General features: G+C 27.9%; 1 protein-coding gene across 1 annotated transcript in view; it reads left to right on the forward strand.

Moving 5' to 3' along the window:
• Positions 1 to 23368, forward strand: part of LOC107442922 (cell adhesion molecule Dscam1) — a 170807-nt gene that overhangs the window by 12607 nt on the left and 134832 nt on the right. The window contains exon 2 of the mRNA XM_043040966.3: positions 14945 to 15265. Coding sequence (XP_042896900.2) covers positions 14945 to 15265 — 321 coding nt within the window. The remainder of the gene's footprint in view (positions 1 to 14944; positions 15266 to 23368) is intronic.

A 23368-nucleotide genomic window follows, 5' to 3' on the forward strand; every position in this document is an offset into this window, starting at 1 on the left:
CTTAAGAAAATTGATACTTGTTGGGCTTGGGTTACTCGAAATAGAATGGAAGGAACTGTTGCTAACGCAAACAAATGCCATTTTTCAATAATCAATTGGGATCGAGTTACACACACAACGACACTTGCAAGTATCCCACTGTCGCAAACAAAATCTAATTAAAAAAAATTTTAATTAAAAAAACATAGTAATTTTGAACATTTTTTTATAATTTTTTTCAATAATTTCCAACCAAAATGATTTTATAAAGTTTCCAACTAATGCTCTATTTTTTTTCATGAGATCTCTATAAGAGTTTGTTTTTCCTTTCTGAAGAAAAAGAAAAAATTTAAAAGAAAAACAAAAAAAACAAAAAAACAGAAAATGAAGATTCTTAAAATTTTTTGCATTTTTCTTTGCTTCAAGAAAAGTATCGCCAATTTAGATAGAGCAATACCCGCAATTCTGATGCCACTTAAGAGAAATGAATACGTAATATTAAAAGGGCTGTTACTATATCTTTATTTCGTCATGCAACACTATATTGCTTTTGAAAAATAAAACGAAAAAAAATCACCAAATCAGTATATTGCTTTCGTAAAATGTTTAACATTTCAAAACATAACTTACCCAGTGTTGCAATTATGATCGTCATATTTATTATTATTATTATTAATTAACAAGTAATCTTCGTATTTAAACTCATTTTTAATTGCAAACATTATTATTCGAAACAAAAATCGCTTTTTATTGTTTAATTGATTCGGTTAATATTTCACAGGTTCGGTTAGTGCACAATTAAAAAGGATTTCTCAAAATTGAGCGAAAATGTGTTAAAATTTCTCTGAAACAAATTATAGTCGATTTTGAAAACTCCATGTATTCAAAATTGAACAACATAGGCCCATTTCTTGGGCATAATACATAGTCGGATGTGGAGGGAGAAATGTGGGAAAGAGATGTTCGTTGACTGCGGGCAAGATTCAAACCAACAACTTCCAGGTTCATAGCCTGCTGTAACCACCACAGTTGTGCACCTCAGTCCAGGAAGAGTTAGAAAGCTTTATATAGTGACCACCGTAATGACTCATCATGGGGTGCTAATTTCCAGTTTCAGTGATACAAAGAGTTGTAATTTGGAAAATATGGTTCTAATAGTAAAGTCGGTAAATTTATTTTAACTTTTTGCTTATTTTGCTATGTCTTAAAATCTTTAAAGCGAATGAAGTGTATGTCATGAAGAATTATTGCCGCAGCCACTATATCAAGCTTTATAACTCTACCTGAGCTGGGAAGGGCAACTGTGATAGTTAGAGCATCCTACTACAAAGACGGATGTCCTTGGCTTGAATCCTACCAGCAGCCAACGAACATCTCTCACATATTTTTCTCCCTCAACTTTACTTTTGAGAATATGCATTGTGTCAAAAATGAGCAAACTTTGTTTCGATTTTGAATACATGGGGTTTTCAAATTCACCTATTATTTGTTTCAGAAATATTTTGACATATTTTTGCTTAATTTTGAGAAATCCCTTTTTTACACTATATCAATGCTCAAACTTGATTTTTTGGTTAGAAAACTTGCTTTCATGATAATTATCGAAAACTTTTTCAGTAGTTTATTAATTCTTATAAGTACGCAGAATTATAAATTTAATTAATTTTGCTGAAAATTAAATGTAAACTTAATTTTAATCTGAGTTTAACATTTAGATCTGCGTAATGCTTTTAAACTGCCATTTAAACTACGTTTTAAAACTGCCATTTTAACAATTATCATTAGATAACGCTTAAAATGCCAGAATAATGAAATGAAAAATGAGAATTTAGGAGGTTAACTTCCAGTAGTCTTTAGACATACACATCACAAATCAAAATATGTATTCCTTTTATTTCCTGGATTTCTTATAATTTTCTTCTTGATTATTTAAATTGGAAATCTTTGCTAAACTAGTCCGAATGCAGTAAGATCATTTAGAGAAAATATTAAATAGTTTAAAATTTTGACTTTTTATACATCATAGTGGATCTGAAAATCCATTTTTAATGAAGAGAAACTTTAGTATTGTCGTTTCTGCCTGAGTAATATTTTCAGACAAGGAAAAAGTCTTCATGTTTTCTTTGATTTATGAGAACCACCAGATTCTCTAAAAATAAGTCCATTCCTTACTTGCATTTAAAAATCTTTAGTCTTTAGTTTCTGCATGTTATTTAAAGGATTTTTTTTCAAGATAAACTAAAAAAATAAATATTTTTATTGTAATTTTTATACTAGAAAGGAATTTGAGAAGTAATCCGGATTGATTTTTTTATCAGTATTAAGAATAACAAATAAGAAGACTTCGTATTCTTAAACAATTGTAGTTACTAATACAAATAATTTTATTCATCAGTCAATTTTAATTTTTTTTTACTTTTCAATTAGAAATAAATTCTAATAATAATTGTCATAACAAAAGCACATAACGTAATAAATATAATAAAACACACAAAAAGTAAATATTTATATATTTTTACAGTAAAAAATTAATATTTAATTATAATTTTAAAATATTTGCACATTTTTATACTCACTCCGTCAATAAACTGCTGTCTCTGGTCGCTGAGCTTATATAAGTAGTAAAGTTACGATTTTTAAATCATATTTGAAAAATGATATTGCGTGTTCGTTCAAATGCAATATAGTGAGAAAAAAAATTCTTTTTTAGTAATTACAACTTCATATATAAAACAGTTATACTTAAAATAAGCTAAAATAAAGAATAGTAATTCGAAATATCTTTTCAGTGAAGCATCACTGTTTTTCAAATAAATCAAAGAGAATTTCTATCTAATACTACAAGACTAGATCTATATGAATAAAAAAGCATACATGTTTATTCAATTTTTTTGATAAGGGAATTTAAAATATCTTAGAAAAAATCATGTAACATTCAAAATATATACTGTTCTTAGTATTAAAAATCGTGATTACAGATTTCCTGCATGCTCACAATAAATAGGACAAATTTCAATTTTAAACGGTCATTAGCATACTTATCTAGATAATCAATCCCTCAAACATTTTATAAAAGTAACAAACTACATATTTAGCTAGATAATTGAAAAGAAATCTCAACTCCCGTGTAACATACATGTAAAAAATATGCATTCAAAATTTATAATATATAAATATGCATTCAAAATATGCATTCAAATATGCATTCAAAATATGCATTCAAATATGCATTCAAAATATATATGCATTCAAATATGCATTCAAAATATATAAATATGCATTCAAAATATATATTCAAAATATGTAATATTCTTAGTATTGACAATCGTGATTACAGATTTCCTCCAAGCTCACAATGAATAGAACAAATTTCAATTTTAAACCATTATAAACACACTTATCTCGAATAATTTGTAGCTAAAACATTTTAGATAAGTAACAAACTGCTAATTAAAAATAAAATTTCACCTCCCGTGTAACATACATGTAAAAAACATGTCTACTAATAAGCTTTTTTCACTACAAACAATTAAAAATATACATGAAAAAAATCAGATAATATTACTTATCTCGATAATCAATCCCTCAAACATTTTATAAAAGTAATAAATTACATATTTAGCTAGATAATTGAAAATAAATCTCAACTCCCGTGTAACATACATGTAAAAAATATGCATTCAAAATATATAATATATAAATATGCATTCAAGATATGCATTCAAATATGCATTCAAATATGCATTCAAAATATATAAATATGCATTCAAAATATATAAATATGCATTCAAAATATATATTCAAAATATGTAATATTCTTAGTATTAACAATCGTGATTACAGATTTCCTCCAAGCTCACAATGAATAGAACAAATTTCAATTTTAAACCATTATAAACACACTTATCTCGAATAATTTGTAGCTAAAACATTTTAGATAAGTAACAAACTGCTAATTAAAAATAAAATTTCACCTCCCGTGTAACATACATGTTAAAAACATGCCTACTAATAAGCTTTTTTCACTACAAACAATTAAAAATATACATGAAAAAAATCATATAATATTACTTATCTCGATAATCAATCCCTCAAACATTTTATAAAAGTAATAAATTACATATTTAGCTAGATAATTGAAAATAAATCTCAACTCCCGCGTAACATACATGTAAAAAATATGCATTCAAAATATATAATATATAAATATGCATTCAAGATATGCATTCAAATATGCATTCAAAATATATAAATATGCATTCAAAATATATATTCAAAATATGTAATATTCTTAGTATTAACAATCGTGATTACAGATTTCCTTCAAGCTCACAATGAATAGAACAAATTTCAATTTTAAACCATTATAAACACACTTATCTCGAATAATTTGTAGCTAAAACATTTTAGATAAGTAACAAACTGCCAATTAAAAATAAAATTTCACCTCTCGTGTAACATTCATGCAGAAAATATGATTGTTAATAAAGTGTTTTCAATAAATAAATTATTAAGATCTATAAAAAAATCATATAATATTCAAAATATGTACTGCTCTTTGCATTGAAAATCGCGATAACAGATTTCCTTCAAATCGATAATGAAAAGAACAAATTTTTATTTTAAACCATTAGTAGCATACTTATTTCGAATATATAGTCCCTCAAGCATTTTATATAAGTAATAAATTGCATATCGAGCTACATAATTAATAATAAAATCTCAACTCTCGTGCAACCTACATGTAAAACACATGCTCATTAATAAACTATTTTCAGCTCATAAATTAAAAATACCCATTAAAAAAATCATATAATATTTAAAATATGTACTGCTCTTAGTATCAAAAATCGTGATAACAGATTTCCTCCCAACCGACAATGAAAAGAAGAAATTTCAATTTTGAACCATTATTAACATACTTCCTTCAATAATTAATCACTCAAATATTTTATATAAGTAACAAAATTACACATTTGGCTTGATAATTGAAAAAAAAAATAATCTCAACTCCCGTGTAACCGCTAAAAAGTTATCCAAATTACCTCGCGGGAGAAAAATCAAAATACTTCTTGGCAATAGGCACCTGACATTATGACAAATTCATAATAAAACGTGTTCAAATAGGAATAACAGCTGGCAATTTTCTTTCTTGATGAACGTCAATTATCAAAATTAAAATGCCTAATGAACTTCTTCCCCTCCCTAAACAGCCTAGGCTGTTTAAGTGACATTTACACAGGCCCCATTTACTTAATTACTACGTAATTAGATTTTATGTCGATATAGTGGATCGTGCTTTGTACTTTGACATGCCACTTTAAGTAAGTAGAAGCACACTCCTTAGAGGTAAGGTCGTCAACTTTAATTACTCTTTCCATCCAGAACAATTTGCATACATTCCCTTTTATTAACTTAATAAATTAAGTTATAACTTTAACTTTTCCGTTTTTAGATTGACTTTATGGCATGTTTTATTCAAATTTAATAATCGTAACGAAAAATTTCTGATCCAAGTGCCATATCTGAGAAATAATGTAAAAGTGACTTGATTCCAAAAGAAATATTGTTTAAATAAAGTTAATTAAATTAATTAGAAGTATTTTTTTAATGGAATTTGTGTTAAGTAATGTATCTTTATGAAACTAATTAATACACATTGTAAGAAGATATTAAATTAAGCTTTTAAATATTAAGGAAGTAGTAAAAATTACTTATGTCTTATTATTATTAATAAGACGTAAGGAAAATTACTTATGTCTAATTACTTTGTAATCTACAAAATACAGCTGTATTGGAATATATTTCTAAAAGTTTAGTAGAATAATTTATTGTACTGCAATAAAAATGTTTACATTTGTTTTCTTAACCTTATCAAGATTTTATTTTCAACACTGAAACTTGATCCAATTACATTTAGTTACCGCACTAGCAAATATTTTAGCATTAAATTAATTAGAAAAATAAATAATATGTTATCTTTTTTTAAAATGATCTATAGTCATGTTTATAAATATAAGACATGAGATTATAGTTAACCTCAAAAAAATACTTATTTCATTTTTCGTACTAGAAAACTAATTTTTTGTGGGCCAGTTATACATATGTAAGAATACTTTTAGCATTCATTGTCCTAATTTAAAACCTACAGAGGTAAATTAAGCTTTTGAGCTGCTTACAGCAGGTTATGAACTTTGAGTCATATTTACAACTTTACTCCTTTGTGGTAAACAATTTTTCTTGTTTTTAATTTCATCCATACATTCCTTTTATTATTTCTATTATAGATTTCCTCAAAATTCCTGATGACAGCGTTATTAGTTTTTCTTTCTTTTTTCATTTTTCAATAATATTTCGTGTGCTACAATCGTGACGTGAGTTGGCCATCTCTGATTTCCCGATTGACGTGAGTTGGTCATCTATGATTACACGAGTGACGTGGGTTGGCCAACCATAATTTCATGAGTGGAGTGAATTGGCCATCCATGATTTCTAACTAACTTAAGTAGTAACTAGTAAACACTAACTAAGAAGCAAATTCAAATGTCATTTTTGAACCATTAAGATTGTGCATTAGTACTCGAAGTTCTAATTATTTTATTAAAAATTATCCCGTGTATTTCAATTTTAATATTTACTACGTTAATTATATTATTAAGTAGCTAATTTAAACATCAAATTAAAAAGTAAATATTTTGAACTAATAACACATCTGATGTGCGAACTTTATATTAATTAAACATAACTTTCTTAACTTTAAATACTGAAAGTGAATCCCTCAGATGAAGAATAAATAGTATTCAATTTAGGCAGGCCGCTAGATGCATGCAACTCCTTTCAATGGAAATTAGTTTAGTTTATCTTGAAGTACCGTCTGGGGAGAAAACTTTAAAGAAACAAGAAGTCTCTTAAACTGAAGTTAATCCCCTTTCGAACAAAATAATCTACTTAGAAAATTTATAAAACCCTCTCAACTAGAGAAAGATAGATTGGGCTCTAAGTTAATAAGATATACGAATATTATATTAGTTTGTTCAAAATTCTGATGTTTAGAAGTCTGTATCGTCACTATAAAACGTGGAATTTGATCCTTAAAAGGCAACCCCTACGATGAATGATTGTGTTAGATTTTTAACGATTTTTACTGCTTTACCGATTTAAATTTTTATTGTTTAATTGTTTTTTTTTGTTTCTAAAGGGCGACACCAATTTCATTTTTTTTAAAATCATTTACTAGGGAATTCTTTCAGTGACAAGTTAGTAATGATTTTAACCTGTATGCCCCTCAACTCCTCTCGTTTTTTTTTTTTTTTTGTATTTAAATTTTTATTCCAAAGGATTTTCTCGTGATAAGTCAGTTCAGGAATTTTGCTTTACATTAGATTTTTCTGTTCTTGGAAAGAAGTGTCTATTTTCTCAATGAAGGATTTAAATTCATGGACGGACAAATACAATTTTAGAAAAAAAAGGGTCCATTAACGAACCCTTCTTGAAATTTTCGATTATTGAAACATACCCTTCGGAAAAAAATTTATTGTTAAAATAGACTTTTTTATAAACGTACGTAACGTACCACTTCGTAAACTATTAAATCGTTAAAATGGACTCTGTTTAAAATATTTTGTCTTAGCAGTATTTTTCAGTTTGAAGCAAAACTCATCACGGCATTTTTCAGTTCAAAAATTAAACTCTTCGCAGTATTTTTCAGTTTAAATTAGACTCTTCCCAAATGGAGTCTATAAAACTTTTAGTTCTAAATTTTAAAAAATGAAATTTCGCTTTAGTGATATTTTTTCTCTTTAGAAAAACAGAATTAGAAAACTATTTCAGCATGCATCAAATTCAGAAAACTATGTGTAAATCTTTCACAAAAGCAAAACCTCTAACAAAAGGTCTAGACAGAACGCTGGTTTTATGTGATTATTCTCAAAATCACAAAAGTAAAATTCTATTTTTACAAATTTATAATTAGTTTTTTTCCCCGATTTGACGAAAGCGGAACATTCACAAAAAGTATAAAATAATATTCGAATTTTTTCTTACTTATTCAAGGAATCGCTTGGCTTTAATTCAAACAAATTTCCCAGAATTTTTATTTTAAGTAATGTGCAATGGTAATTCTCCTGAGAATTGAAACAAATGAGTCCTTTTCATTCGGGCATAGTAATAGTTCTGCTTTTGTTTCTATTTTCCCCTATTTTGTTTTCGCAAAATGTCTCTTCATTTATCTTGGGATATGGCTTAATTTAATTTTCTCCTGCTGAATAACCGTTAAGGTGTACTTTTATTTTATTGATAATTGTCTTCTTTCTTATAATTGTTATTAATAATTTAGTTTTCATGATTTCCATGTCCCTTATTTTGGCTTTTTTACTTTAATGGTATTAAATCGAATTAAATTTCTGTTATTTAGAAGTTATTAAACTATTTGTCTTTTGTTTCCGGCATATTGCCGTGCAATTGAAAAAAAACATCACTACTTCACGAACAATTTACAAAAAAGTTACTATTCCCTTTTTATTGCTATGAACGCTAAAAGAGAATTTTTTTTCAAAAACTGATAAAATATAATTAATTTTTCAAAAAACCACTTTCGCAATAAATAACTTATTATTCAAAATTGCCAAATATATGAAAATATCAGTTTCAAAATTTTTGTCACTTACGATTATTTTTCTATTGTAATGCAGCATACACTATAGTTTTGCATGAGTTATTTTAACATTAAAAAAATGAATTGCCGAAAGTTGATTTTCCTAAAATAAATATAAAAACTATTTTAAAATATTAATTTTTAAGTTTTTTTTTTAAAAAAAAGTCATTTTTTAATGCTGCAATGCATTTATTAGATGTTCCTAAAAAATTTATTAATAATGATTTTTAATACATTAATTCATAATTTATGTTATCCTATTTAGGGGTACGCGTTATATTGCAACCAGTGCATATTCAATAGGAACTAAGACGGAAAATCAATTAAAAAAATGTCTGAAATTGATGTTTTGGAACACAGCATCAGCAAAGCTTGTGACAATGTTTATTTGCGAAAATAACTAATCTTAAAAATACCTGAAATCCAATACATTTTAATAAAAAAAAAATTTTTATTGAAAAATCTTCAATTTTGAATCATTCAAATCATTCAAATTTATTCATAGTTTAAAACTTAACACGAAGCTTTAAAAATACGCTGTTTTTCAGCATGCAATACCGGGGTCTTTCTTAAGAGAAATTTGTCCCCATTAATGGAAGTATCTTTACAAATTATTTTCTTGTTCATAAAAATAGATATTTCACAATATTTAAAATTGATCCTTCGCAAAATTCCTCTTCTTCTGATAAGTAGTTGATTACTTTAAAATTTCAACTCTTTGAAAGATATTGCTTTCGTATTGTTTTACAAAGTAGCGAGCTTATTTTCACGAAAAATATGACAAAAAGAGAACAATTTTACGTTAATTTTAGTTACGGAAGTTATAAGTTGAGTAGAATTTTCACAACCACAGAAACAGAACTTTTCAGAAATTTCTGTTCCTGATAAAATTTAGCAATATGACAGTTAAAAACGCATTACAACGCAAGGCCACGAGATCTTGGTAGACCCTCCCCCCTCCCCCAAGAAAACTGACTGCTATAGTAATAACTAACGGATAAATAAAATGTAGCACTTTTGGCAAAGCATAAATACATTTGCAATTCACGAAGCTTCCTGATTCGAGGAGAAAATTTTGAAGCAAGAAGCATTTTTCCCCTTTTAAACATATTAATCTGTAACGGACAGAGCATGCGCAGAACTAAAAGAAAACTTGGTACAATCGTTTTTAATTTTAGTACTTATCTTTTAATTGAGTTGCATTTTTTTAATAATTTAAAAAAAATCTCAAATCATACATAATATTTTTATGAAATATCTTAAAAAAGTTTTTTTTATATAAATATGTGTTTTTTACTTTTATTAAATCGACGCTGTAAGAATAGAATTTAAAAAAAATTAGCATTAAGTCTCATATTTAATCTTCATAAAAGTGATCTGATTTATGAAATATAAGAAAAAAAAGAAATACATTTTATCAGAATTCATTTCATTGCCTAAAAGATTGTACTTGTTAAGACTCCATAAATAATCCCTAACAGTTTAGGTTATTCTACAATTTAAACAAACATGTATTTGTTTGGAATTACGATTTAATTCCCTTATTATGATTAATATAAAAAGTTGTAAAAAAAAGTCTTCTTAAGTTAAAAAATAGAAAATGTTTCTTAAGACTAAAGGTAATTACGTTTTAAATAAACGCAACTAATAAATTATTCTCAATTTATGTTTTGCACCTTTTTTTATTTCCTTTAAATTTAATATTCATTGAATGCTTAAATCTTCTAGATTTATCTCACTTTGGCTACCACTTTAAAAAAAATTCTCGATCGTGGAAACCCTCTATAAGTATAAACCATAACTCTTTTTGTATACTACATTAACTATTAAAAATATTTTAAACTTTATTATTCCTAACTATTTACCTTATTTTGCTTTAAAAAAACATTTATATAAAACTGGAAAGTTATTAGCGACCGTCTTTAACAATGTATGTCCATTATTTTGAAAATGTGCACAGTTTTTTTCATTATTTTTAAGATTTATTGAGTTTTGATAAATTTTTAAAAGGTTTGTTTCAATTAAAAAAACAATCAGTTAATTTAAAAAGAATTGATGAAATCAATATTTTAGAACATACTATTAAGAAAACTCTCATGGCGAAAATATTTATAAACATTTCTTAGATTTATTACATTTCAGCAAAAAAAAAATGTTATTTCGTTGAGAATTCTTAAAAGAATGAACGTATATCTGGTACATAGTTTTCCATTTTTGAAGAAAAACTTGTTACATTATGCATCGTATGCGTTTTTCATCGGGATTTCACACATGTATTCAAATTTATTTATAATTTAAAATTTATTACTACTCTTTAAAAATTATGCCATTAAAAACATTTAATTAGAAATTAAATGCATCTTTTAAAAATTTGTTCAAACGCTTTTATTATAACATAAAACTTTAATCTTTATATTCTGTAAAATGTTATTCTCGATATAGAGATTGGGAGTTTTTAAAGTACTTATAAAAGTATTATGAAAAATACTTTTATAACAAAGTATTTATAAGAAAGTGAAGTAATTATAGTAAAGAGTAAAGTACTTATAAAAAATAAAGAGTAAAGTATTTATAAAAAACAAATTGTCGGAAAGTAATTTAAAGCTGGAAAAATAAATTGAAAAATAACATCTGAGCAGGATTCAAAAACTTTAAAGATTTTAAACCATTATCTCATCACTTGAGGGTACATTTAGCGAAATGAAAGAAAAACAATCATGTATTGCTTTAGCTCTAATGATCAGATATTTTCGATCCCAGTGCTAAACTTTTAGGTTCAAAAAAGTGACTTCAAATATGTTAAAATAATTGAATCACGTCAATTACTAAGTCATGGAATGAAACAGAGCATTCATTCTCTCATTAAATAGTATTTTTTAAAGTCTTTGTATTTTTGGCTATTAAAATATTGTTTTATAAGTGGTAGCTTCAATCTGGAAGCTGTATAATATGTATTTTATTCAGAAGAGTTTTCCAAGATTTCGGTCAAAAGTTTCCCTTTTCGTGAATTTCATAATATAACGAAACGCTTTCAAGCGAATCAGAAAAGTTTTGCTCACAATTATAAAATTATTTTATCCAAAGATTTCTCTATGGAAAAACATTATTTTAATGATAATTAATTGTTTTCTTCAATTATTTTTAATGGTTGAAAAATGTTTGGTCAAATCAAAATAAATTTTTGGTCAAAATCAAAATTATGTGATTTTGAATGACAAATTGCAAACTTTGGATGAAATTGGTCAAATAGCTCTTAAGAACTAAATAGCTTTAAAATTTGTTGTTGTTTTTTTAAAATTATAATTCAGAAATTATTCGATCGATTTCATTCAAATTTGTCATTTAAAACTAGATGGTTTAAAATGCTGTAAAAATTTTTATACCTAACCAGGATTTTTTTCAGCGCTTATTATTTAAAAGATTAAAAAAATAATTATTAAAAAAACACTCGTTACACGGAAAAAAACAGTATTTTACCAACCACGTCGAATTTTACTGATATGTTCTATGATAGACTTCACTGCCTTTTCCTCTCCAGAACAAAAGTATAGTCAAAACTACCAGAATATACCGTGTTTTTGGCTCTAAGGGAACACTTAAAAGCTCGATAATTTTCACCGAAGAGCTTTGGTAATTTTTGGTAAAATTACCAATAAGATATAATTTTATAATATGTGATAAAATTTGGTTATTTTATCATGAAACCTTAGAGCATGACATTAAAACGATTTATTCGATTAAATTAAAATTTAATTTTTTTTAAAACTATTTTCAGATGTGAGGTAATAAGACCCAAATTGAGAACCCGAATTTCCGATAAACCGCGTCACCACGTGAACGGGAAAAATATCAAATGAATGGTTTAAATAATGTTTGTCTTAGTTTTATTACCATTTTTTTTAACCAAACATGTCTTGTCCATACAGTACGGAAATTTTAACAGAATTTTTTTCTTCCAATCTTAGTGTTTGCATCAAAATGCTTATGAAACTCATGAGATTTTCTTTTTTTCTTTCTATTCACTATATTGTACCTATGAGGTACCCTTGTAATCTTATATTCTCTCCTTTATTATACTGAGTTTGTGACACTGTTTGATTTCTTTACTTTGATTTCTTGCAACATGGAACTCAATATTAGATCTAAATTTACTTAACTTTTTTTTTTAATTTATCAGCATTAAAATTATGTCTTAACTTCCAATTACAGCGCAATAAAATAAATCTTCTATTTTATTAACGATGGGATGAAAAAAAATATCCTACAAAATGCCTAAATTTTATTTCTACTAAAAGTGACCTCATGGAAATTTCAAATTTTGGTAAATCTTTTTCCCCCGTATTACTACGTCACTGTTGCCATCAGTGTCATGTAGCTGTCAGTTCAGTGATCGAAATCGTCAAATGAAAGACGTGAACGAAGTTTGCATATAGTACGGAAACATGTCAAGTAATGCCAAATGCGTGAGTATCAGTCTCTTTCAAGTACACAACCGTCTAAGGTTATGGTTATTTGATTCCTATCAGTTTATCTGTCAATTTTGAGCTAATGTACAGTCTACGGAATGTATAGAGTATATAGTAGGTGAGATTTTCATTCTGGGTGCAGCTCAAAATGTGTGTTTAAGAAAACGGACATAGCATTTAGTTCTATTTTTTCAATCTTATATTCAAAATATTGTCCATTTTTTTTTGTTGAAGAATATAAAACTGAATTCAAATAAATGCTCTGTATGATATCATTCTCCGAAATGACTTCGCATCAATTTTGTTTATTTTTAAATTTCCTTTTGAAAGTTAACAGTTTTTTTCATAAGGTTGTAATGGGCCTTATTTATAATAATTGTATTAAATTTAATCTTATTTTATAACCGGCGTGGAGAAGCTCAACGACTATCACTGTTTAACTTCGTCACCTTGTCATTTTGAACCCCACCCAGAAGACCAGAAAACTCATGTATCGAACATGGGGCAAACTAGCCTTCTCAGGAGGATTTTTTAAATGGAACTAATCCGCATTTGAGTTACATCTTGAGGAAAACTACGAAAGTGGTCTCTCATGGCTAACCCGGCGCTAAACCGAGACTTTGATTTTCTCTCTTAATTATTATTCTTAGTGTTCAAAAAAGTATGGAATGGTGAGAGCAGAATTCCTCATTTGATTGTAAAATTTCAGTTGAACATTGAGATGGTGCATTTTTTGGTGTCCCCATTTTCCAGAACTTTCATTTTGAGCTGCGACCGGAATAAAAAAAATATATTAAAATTAGGTCACTGATTATTTTTTCTATTATTATTATTCGTTTTCATATTCCATCTTTATTCAATTGATTCTATTATTTTTATGTTGTGCAAAAGGCACCACACCAAGTATTATTACCTGGTTCAGAGGCATTTATTGAGATATAGATGGATCGTAATCACTTGTTATTTCAAAGTTAAATTAGGACTTTATGTTTAAATAATTTTGAAGTACCCTAACTTAAGTTGCTGAACAATGTAAAGAATTCATAATGAAATTAAGGCCAATATCAATATTAAATATACTTTTACAGTAATTTAGTCAAGAAAGTGGTTTTAATTGTAATTGAACGAAAAATAAGGTAATTAAATTAGTAATTTCTAAAATTACTTTTTTATTAATTATCATTAGAAATACTTTTGAGTTTCAATATACACAAATTTAGACACTATTTTAAATAATCAAATTTTACATTCGAAATCAATAAGTTGATCAAAACTTATCAAGATATTTTCCAGTTACTTATTTTTTTATAAATTTTTGAGTCCATCAAAAAAGTAATATGGAAAATACTTTTTTGTGAAGATAGCGTACACTGCGAAAAATTCCTGATTAAATTACTGTAAAAGTACCGTGGTACTTTTTACAGCAAAGTCTATTTTTACTGGAGCATGTTACGGAACAAAAATCTGATAAACAGCTCAATAATTTTCAAAGCAATAATTACCGTAAAATCACTGATTCACTCTAATTAAATAAATATTGCTATAAGGATTACGGTATAATATTTTACGGTAAAAATGGATTTCACTGATGTTGCTCTTAAAATGCCGGTAGGTTATAGCGTATTTTTTAGAATGTAGTCGCCTCTATTTGTTTTCTCGTTTTTATTTATTTTTAACATTTTTGCACATTTAGTTTTGCATGAGCTACAGTAATAGTACCAGTAAAGTGTATTTTTTTACATTAAAAACATTTATTTTTGTAGTTTGGTTTACGGTTAGAGAAATGTTTTATCACGGTGCTTTTGTGCACTATTTCCAATTTTTAAAATGGCTTTGTCTTTTACAGGTATTTCCTTGTGCTTCAAGTTAAATGGCCCTACATTCACAACAGAGCCACCACATATATCTGAATTTTCAAACTCAAGTGGGACCGTGATTCCTTGTACTGCTAGTGGTAACCCTGCACCTGCTATCACATGGACTAAAAACGAAAACGAGGTGGTTCAAGATATACCAGGAATTCGTCATGTTCGAAGGGATGGTGCTCTAGTGTTTTCCCCCTTCACACCAGATGAATATCGTCCTGACATTCATTCAGTAATTTATAGATGCATCGCTTCCAACAGCTTTGGTGCTATTGCGAGTCGAAATGTCCATGTTAGAGCAGGTAGGTTACAGTTACTATTTTTCATTTTCTATTTTATTATTGATGCATAAATTTGGAGTACCAGCTTTTAGCTTTTTTTTCATATCAGGTAATTCTTATTTGGAATTTAATGATATGCATCAAATCTTTGTGTGAAAAGTATTTGTTCGTCAAAGTTATTTTCAATTATCTTCCTTAATTGTCTCTCACCATTTGACATTTTCCTTTTTTATTTCTCCATTTTGTTATAATTTGAATAGTTTTTTTGGTTAAAACGTCTAGAAATGGTTTTGATTGGTTTAGAAAAATTTGGATCCATTAATAGCCCCTTCTCAATTCTTTTTTATCTCAAAAATTGACATCCCCCCAGTTATTTTATAGCTAGTTATTTTATAAAATATTTAATCTTAGAAACATTTCTTTTATCATAGTTTTCATTTCAAAAATTGCCTCTTGACAAAATTCTTAGCGGTTAATTACATGTTTAATTCTTGATTTTAACTCCTTGCAAAACATAACTAGTTTTTTCTCTTGCTTATTTTTTTCAAAATTCTCGAATATTTTTTTTACGTATTATAAGACCTATACTAAAATAACCCATTTTTGCTCCAAATATTTGGATTCAGAAAATGAGTTGATTTTTTTTTAACAAATTGAGAAAACTGGCGATTTTTCAAAATATTAGATTGATCACTTGAGACCACATTATTGGTATTAGTGATTGGTAGATATTGAACTAGCATTGGTAGATATTGAACCACAATTTGGAAAATATGATCCTAATTGTTTGAACTGAGAATGATTGAAAGTTTGAACCCCTAAATTTTGAACTCACGATTTATTTATTTCGTCATATCTAAGGAGATTTTTAAGGCTATTTTACGAAAGTTTTATCTATGCACTAAATGATGTTTTTTTTCCCGAATATTATATAATTTTTACAGCTGCTATGAGTTTGCAACTGTCACGTATGACTATTAAGTCAAGTTTAAAAAGTTAATATCCTTTAAAATAAAAAAGGTTAAAAAATTAATATCTTTTAAAATGTTTAAATTATTTGTTCATTCTAAAGCCCAGATCATTTTTCAGGCAAAGTGGCACATATAGTTTAAATTATAGTTTTGCTTCAAGCGTAAGACAGATAAACTGAGGCTTTAAACTTATGGAGACATATTTATAAAACTTATTTATGCAAGTGAAATATGATTTTTAGCAATCATTTATTTCTTTTCAATTTTATTTATAATCAGTCGGGAAAAAAATTGAGTTGTACGATGCACAAATTTTTACATCATTTTAATCCATGTATTTTCATAACAGAGTACCGAGTTTGAGCGTAATCGGTTGAACAGTTTCAGAGTAATGAAACTTAAAAAAAAAGTTCCATTTTAAAATTGTAATTTAAGTTATCTATTGTGATATTTCACATCGTGAAATTAACAGCAAACAAGTACTAGTATAATAAATTCATTTCCTTGCTATTACAATGGCATTTCTAAAAATGACACATAATAATACACAAGTTATAATTTAAGTTCGGTCAACCTTGTGTAACGCAAATAAATGGATGAAGTCTCTAAGAAATAGAAAAAAAAATTGATTTCTTATCTTCATTTCCGAAAAAGAATGTTGAAAGTTATTCGAAGAAAGAAAAGAAAAAGATTCAGTTTTAAAAAAAATGATGAACGGTTCAGGAAACATGACAAAAGAAAACTCACTCATTTCTTCCTGAGACGTCTTTTTTTATGTTTAAAGATTAGAAGCTGAATTTCGATGTAAAAAAGGAATTAGTAGTTTCTTTCAAACTCAAAATTAACTTACTTTTTAAAAAAGAAAATACTATTCTCTCGATGCATTGGAAGGAAAACCTTACTTTGTTCTAAATTCCAATTTCTTTTGAATTGTATGGTATTGGCATACTAATTTATTTTGAATCGCAACGTAGTGTATGAACAGAACTCGTTCAGGATTATAGATTTTAGATATTCGGAAAAATTGATTTTGAAAATAGTACCAAAATTTAAATATGATCTGGATAACATTTCTGGATAACATTTAAAATTTAAATTATATTTCAGTTAAATTATATTAACTCAAATATATTTCAAATATATGCCTGGTTGCTGCGATTAAGTTTTTACTTTTAGAATTACTTTTTTTAATAAAATGCTGTATAAAAAAATTGTTTACTAGTAATATGACTGTACTCATATCTAGACATCTTGCTAGTGTATACGTTTAGTAAAGGGACCATGAACTAACTACCCTATAAGATCTCTGTAAAGTGAAACCTCGGTAAAGTGGACAAAAAAAATTTTTCGCTTACGTAAAAGGTAAACTAAGAACGAAGACTAACGCCATGAGTAGTTTTTAGAATAATTGCGAGGATAAAGAAATAATTACATACATATTTCTTTTTACTCTGAATAGGAGCATAGAGCTTCTATCATAGCTTTCCATCTCGATCTACTTGTGGGCAAATATCTTGCCTCCCTCCATGTCTTTCTTATAGTTTTCAATTCGTTAACAATCGTCCTACACTAAGTATTTTTAGGTCTACCTCTTTCCCTATTGCCCTGAGGCTTCCAATCAAAAACTTGTCTTAATAATTAATAATTAATAATTAATAATTCAATAACATTATTTATTTGAATTTAACAAAATTATATTTTCTACAATTAAATGAATAAACGAAGAAATTAGATGTGTGTACATTCCTTTGTTTTATATTTAAACAATTGGAAAGAAAGATGTGATAAAAGTTTATTTTAAGCTGTTGCGACTAATCGTATCTTCATGATACATTTTTAAATCATTTAATATTTTTAAACCAATTTTACAATTTTCGTATACATAAGAATGTCTCAGATCCTCAATACAAGTTTTTACTTTTCATTTTAATTCAAGTTTTTACTTTTGGTGAGCATCAATTGATTTCATAGAGCATCAATTGAGTATCAGTTTCATTTTATTTTCATAAAGTATCAATTGAGCATCATTCTGTTTAATCCATAGTTAAATCATTCGTTTGACACTCAGTATTCTCGTCTACGTTTAATTACCGTTGATAACATTTTCTCCAATCAAATTTATGCATTCGGAAACGGGATTCTCAGAATTTGCGTCATCTGCATCTGCAAAGAGATTGCTACCTAGTGTTGTATCCTTTGTAAGGTCTACCTAAGTGAAACAATTTAAAAGGGTTGAGAATTTTACTTTTTTCCAAACTGCAATTATCCACAAAGAAGCTTGTAGGCCATTAATTTCTACGTTTCACAACTCCTAACACACCCCCATCACTTAATGGGAAACACGGCAATACCTCCTTTAAGGTAAGATTTGAAGGTGATGAACGGTAAAAAAAAAGATAATAACAAAACCTACCTGTAAAGCACCAGGCCCTATGGAGGTGTCGAATTCAGAATCATTCATTTGTCAACAGTCTGAATAAATGATTGATTTGCATGAATACCTTGATGGCTAGATTCACAGAAAATTAGAAACATTGTTCGTAATATGAGGCTTCCGTTTTCCTTAGTGTGAGGTTTCCTTAGTGAGTATCCTCTGCGTGAGGTTTTATCGTAGTTTGCTATTTAACATAATATAAAGCACATCTGTTAAATTAGTTATATTTCTGTTATATTGTTTCGGTTAATCATAGAATAAAATTCAAAAGTCTTTCACCGGATCTTTTCACAGAAGTCTTTCTTCTGGCTGAAAGCCCTTTTATAGCAAGACGGAAAAGAGCAAAAACTGGTACGAAAGACATTTCATTCTAGTATTTTTATCGAGAAAAATAAGACAGCTGTAACTATCATGATTTCTTTTATAAGTTTAGCATACATATAAAGCAGCTTCTTTTCTAAGATAAAGTAGTTTAAAAAAAAGAATAAGTAAAATCCTCCAGAAAACTAGCAATAACTGAAATGGTTTTACTATCAGCCTTTCTCTTTTTTTCCATCTCGCTTTCACACCTGTTCCGAGTCTTTCACAGAATTTGCCTTATCTTTCTTTCTCTGTAATATAATACAGCTTAATAATTACACTAATATATTAGTATATTAGCATAATTATAAATTTATACTATTCTGAATATACGAATATATATTATACAAAGAATTCCTTAAGGCTTTTATTCTTCATATTGTTTGTTTCCACATTATCCTCCTTAATTTTTTCTAGATAACGTTTTATCTTGAAATTCTTTTTAGTTTCCATTTTGGCTTATTTACTCCCAAATTGTGATATTAAACTTTAAGCTCTATCTATCTATAAACAAAGTAGAGGTTTTGAATTAAAATTTGAATTTACCTTAAAAATTTGCTCGATTTCATGAAGGCTTTCTGGTTTTAGCAAGTAAAATAAGTAACAACAATAAGGGTATCGTATTTGAAGCAGTAGTAAAATTATTTACCTCTGGAGATTTCTCAAAAACTTTGGCACGTTCAGTTATTTCAAAATGTTCATTTACATTTTTGTTAGAAACATGACCTGCATTTATTTATTCTAGATTCAAACAAGAAAACGAAAAACCATCATGGGGCTTGTTTTCACTAAAAAGAATATCTCTAAAATATTTTATAAGGCAACAACAGGAAAATATAAATAATAAAAGATTATTTTTAGAAGATAGTTACTGTATAAATATTTAAAATGGAAACATTTATTCCCTGAAAGCAAAACACAACTTAATAAAGCAATACTTTTTGTTTCTAAAGAGCAATGTGACAAAATGTTTTAGACACATTGGAGTGAAACACTCATTTTTTTAACTGTTCTAAAGGGAAACATTTCGCTAAAATATTGTACACATAAATTTGAAACGTTTAAGTTAACCGAAATGAGAATTAAGTTTTGCGAGGTTATTTAGTTGAAATATTAAACAGTTCAAACAAATAGTTTTCCTGAATTCGCTTAAAAATGTAGTTTCTGAAAGAATAAAACTCAATATAAATCTTGCAGAAGGGCTGACAGTTATCTAAAGAAAATATAATGTACTGTTATAACGAATGGTACGAAATATAATGTACGGTTATATAAAAACGAGTAAAATTCAGAACTGTTATATTATTCATTAAAACTTATTTTACGCCTTTGCAAAATTTGTACATATAATCTTTGAGATTTAACCTTGTTTTTCTTTAGAGTATTTACCATAGCCGATTAAGTATAAGGTGGCATCTGTAAGACATTTACTTGAAGCATAGAAATTTTAAGCGTTTTTTCTCAATATTATGGGTGATTTGTTCCAAGAAAAGATACATATGTAAAAATATTTCAAAATGACCGATATTTCTCAAAAACGGGAATATATATTCAGCTAACATATCTCCGTAGAAGTACGTTAAATTTGTCCAAACAGAAAATTTTCTTGCACTATCCGTTGCTCAATTTGTCTAATTTATTTTAGGCTGACCGAATTATGACCGAATTAGCGAAGGCCTGCTGTAATAGCCTTGTTCATGGTTTATTTTATTTTTCTATATCCAGCGTTGAACAGCCGACTCAAATCTAAGTATGCGACTGTCAATAATCAACTCGCTGGAATAGCCCGGTTAGTAGGGCGTCGGACTGGTGTTCGTGAGAACAAGAGTTCGATTCTAGCCTGCAGAGGAATCCCCGTGCATTAAATCGTGACTAATATACGTTAAACGTCACTAATGCGCCTCTCGGGGTCACAAAGTCCGCCAAATTCCCATCACAAATCAATGCCTCTGCGGGTATTGATACAGGAGTTCCCTCGTCTTCTGAATTGGGTACAAAACTACAAGGCTATAGAGTTGAACATTGGTAGCCGCAAACTCAAAATTGGGTTGTCTATTCGACGGCGGTTATAAAATAAAATATAATGTTCAACTTCATAACTTTTCAATTTTGAACTCAGCCCATAATACAAGGATATTCTAATCCATAGCAGCATTCGTATCTACGAGAAAACCGAAAAATTATGTATACCCACTTCCAGTTTCATATCTTAAACGACGTATTAAAGATTCTCTTCTAACAAAATGACAATTTCAATGGAATAATTCAGACAGAGGCAGACGTCTATTCAAAATTATTAACAATGTTACTTTTTTCAAAACAATTCCTCCAAAACAAGTCATCTGGTTCTTGACGGGTCATGGACCATTTCCAACCTTCCTTAATTACCTGCATATAACAGATACTGATCTTTGCACCTGCGGCCAACAAGGTTCGTCTGAACATTATCTCACTAGTTGTACCTACACTGTCTCCTGGCATAGTCGTCAACCTAGCCCAACAAATTTAGAAATTTGGCAGAAAACTTATATTACAAACAATACTTTAAACAAAAGATTAATAACAGTAATGAACTTCTTAGCGGATAATGACTATCTATTGAAATTTTAATAACTTCCCATTTCACATGTATAATGTTTTTTTGTCTTATTTCTTCTTAAATTCCACACTTTCAGTAAATTCTGTTCTTTTTTTTTAAATATTATGTTATTTAGGCTGGAGTGGAGCTAGACCAGCGACCAAGTCCTGGGCTGTATGGTTAAGGGTTTTCATAACCTAGGTACATGCTCAGGGCTTGGAGGAAAGGAAAAAAAAGCAGCATTCGTATCAACCAGCCACTGTTCGGATTCGAACTTCTGTGACCTCTTTGGGTGGCGAACATTCTAACCCTTAAAAAACTGCTGCTCTTTAACGGTTTATTGCTATAAACCTTGGGAAATTCCTTCTAAGTAGGTCTTTGTTCTTCTTTTATTAACCTAAAAGAATTTAAACTGATTGTAATAAACCTTAAAATATCTGACAAATTAGAAAGTAGTGAAGTTTTCTTAACTTGAAACACTACAGAATGCCAATAATATCTGCAATGATCCGGTTCTTTTCAATTACTCTGCGACATTTCATAAAACTTGCGACACTCAGTAAACAAATACCTTTTTGCACAGCACTCCCTTAATATTATATTACAGATAGCTTTTTTTTTTAAATTAATAGTTCGTGAAAAATATTTTATCATAGCAAAATTACACTTTTCGTAACTTTTAGACATGAAAGAAGTTTTTCTGTATCTAAAGGAAATTTAAAAGTGCATTAGTAGAAAATACCGCAGCGACGAATGCCTCTAATATATGAAGTTTTTTTCTTTGAAAAGTTATAAAAATGTTGAAAGATAAGGAAGAAGGCAAGAAGCAACTTGTAAAAAACTTATTATCACGTAGAAAACTCGCAGCAACAAAAGTATGCTTTGCATTTTTGATAAAGATGTTTCTAAAGAAATGAAACTAAAACGCTCTGAAAATATTACATATATAAATACTCTGTTGGTAAATTCGAATAAAATGATATGAGAAAATATGGAATAGGTGTTTCTAGAATTTCGTCTTAAACTAAGTTGTTTTCTAAATAGTTAGAATAAAAGTTATAAAAGAGCGAAAACCGCATTCCTTATTCCAGATTTATCTTCTAAAAATATAAATGATGAATATTTATGTATTTGAATTTCAAATGTTCATCATAAATGCTTTGCAAGAACGTCATAAATGCTTTGTAAGAGTCAGAAACTTGAAATTACAATGCTGTGTAGAAAAATTTATATAAATTACGATGGGATAAAAAAATATTTGATAAATAGTTCGTTCGAAAATTATTAACTCTTAAACTTGTTGGTCACAGGAAAGCACCAACAGAGTTGAAATTAGACATGTTGAAACAAGCATATTTTGTTTGGAACTTAATACGTGAGCTTTTTTTTAGAAATTATGTAACTTGTAAAAAACTTATTATCACGTAGAAAACTCGCAGCAACAAAAGTATGCTTTGCATTTTTGATAAAGATGTTTCTAAAGAAATGAAACTAAAACGCTCTGAAAATATTACATATATAAATACTCTGTTGGTAAATTCGAATAAAATGATATGAGAAAATATGGAATAGGTGTTTCTAGAATTTCGTCTTAAACTAAGTTGTTTTCTAAATAGTTAGAATAAAAGTTATAAAAGAGCGAAAACCGCATTCCTTATTCCAGATTTATCTTCTAAAAATATAAATGATGAATATTTATGTATTTGAATTTCAAATGTTCATCATAAATGCTTTGCAAGAACGTCATAAATGCTTTGTAAGAGTCAGAAACTTGAAATTAC

Source organism: Parasteatoda tepidariorum, chromosome 10, assembly GCF_982258835.1.
Source record: "Parasteatoda tepidariorum strain Cologne lab strain chromosome 10, Ptep-v5.0, whole genome shotgun sequence".
NCBI classification, from domain to species: domain Eukaryota; kingdom Metazoa; phylum Arthropoda; class Arachnida; order Araneae; family Theridiidae; genus Parasteatoda; species Parasteatoda tepidariorum.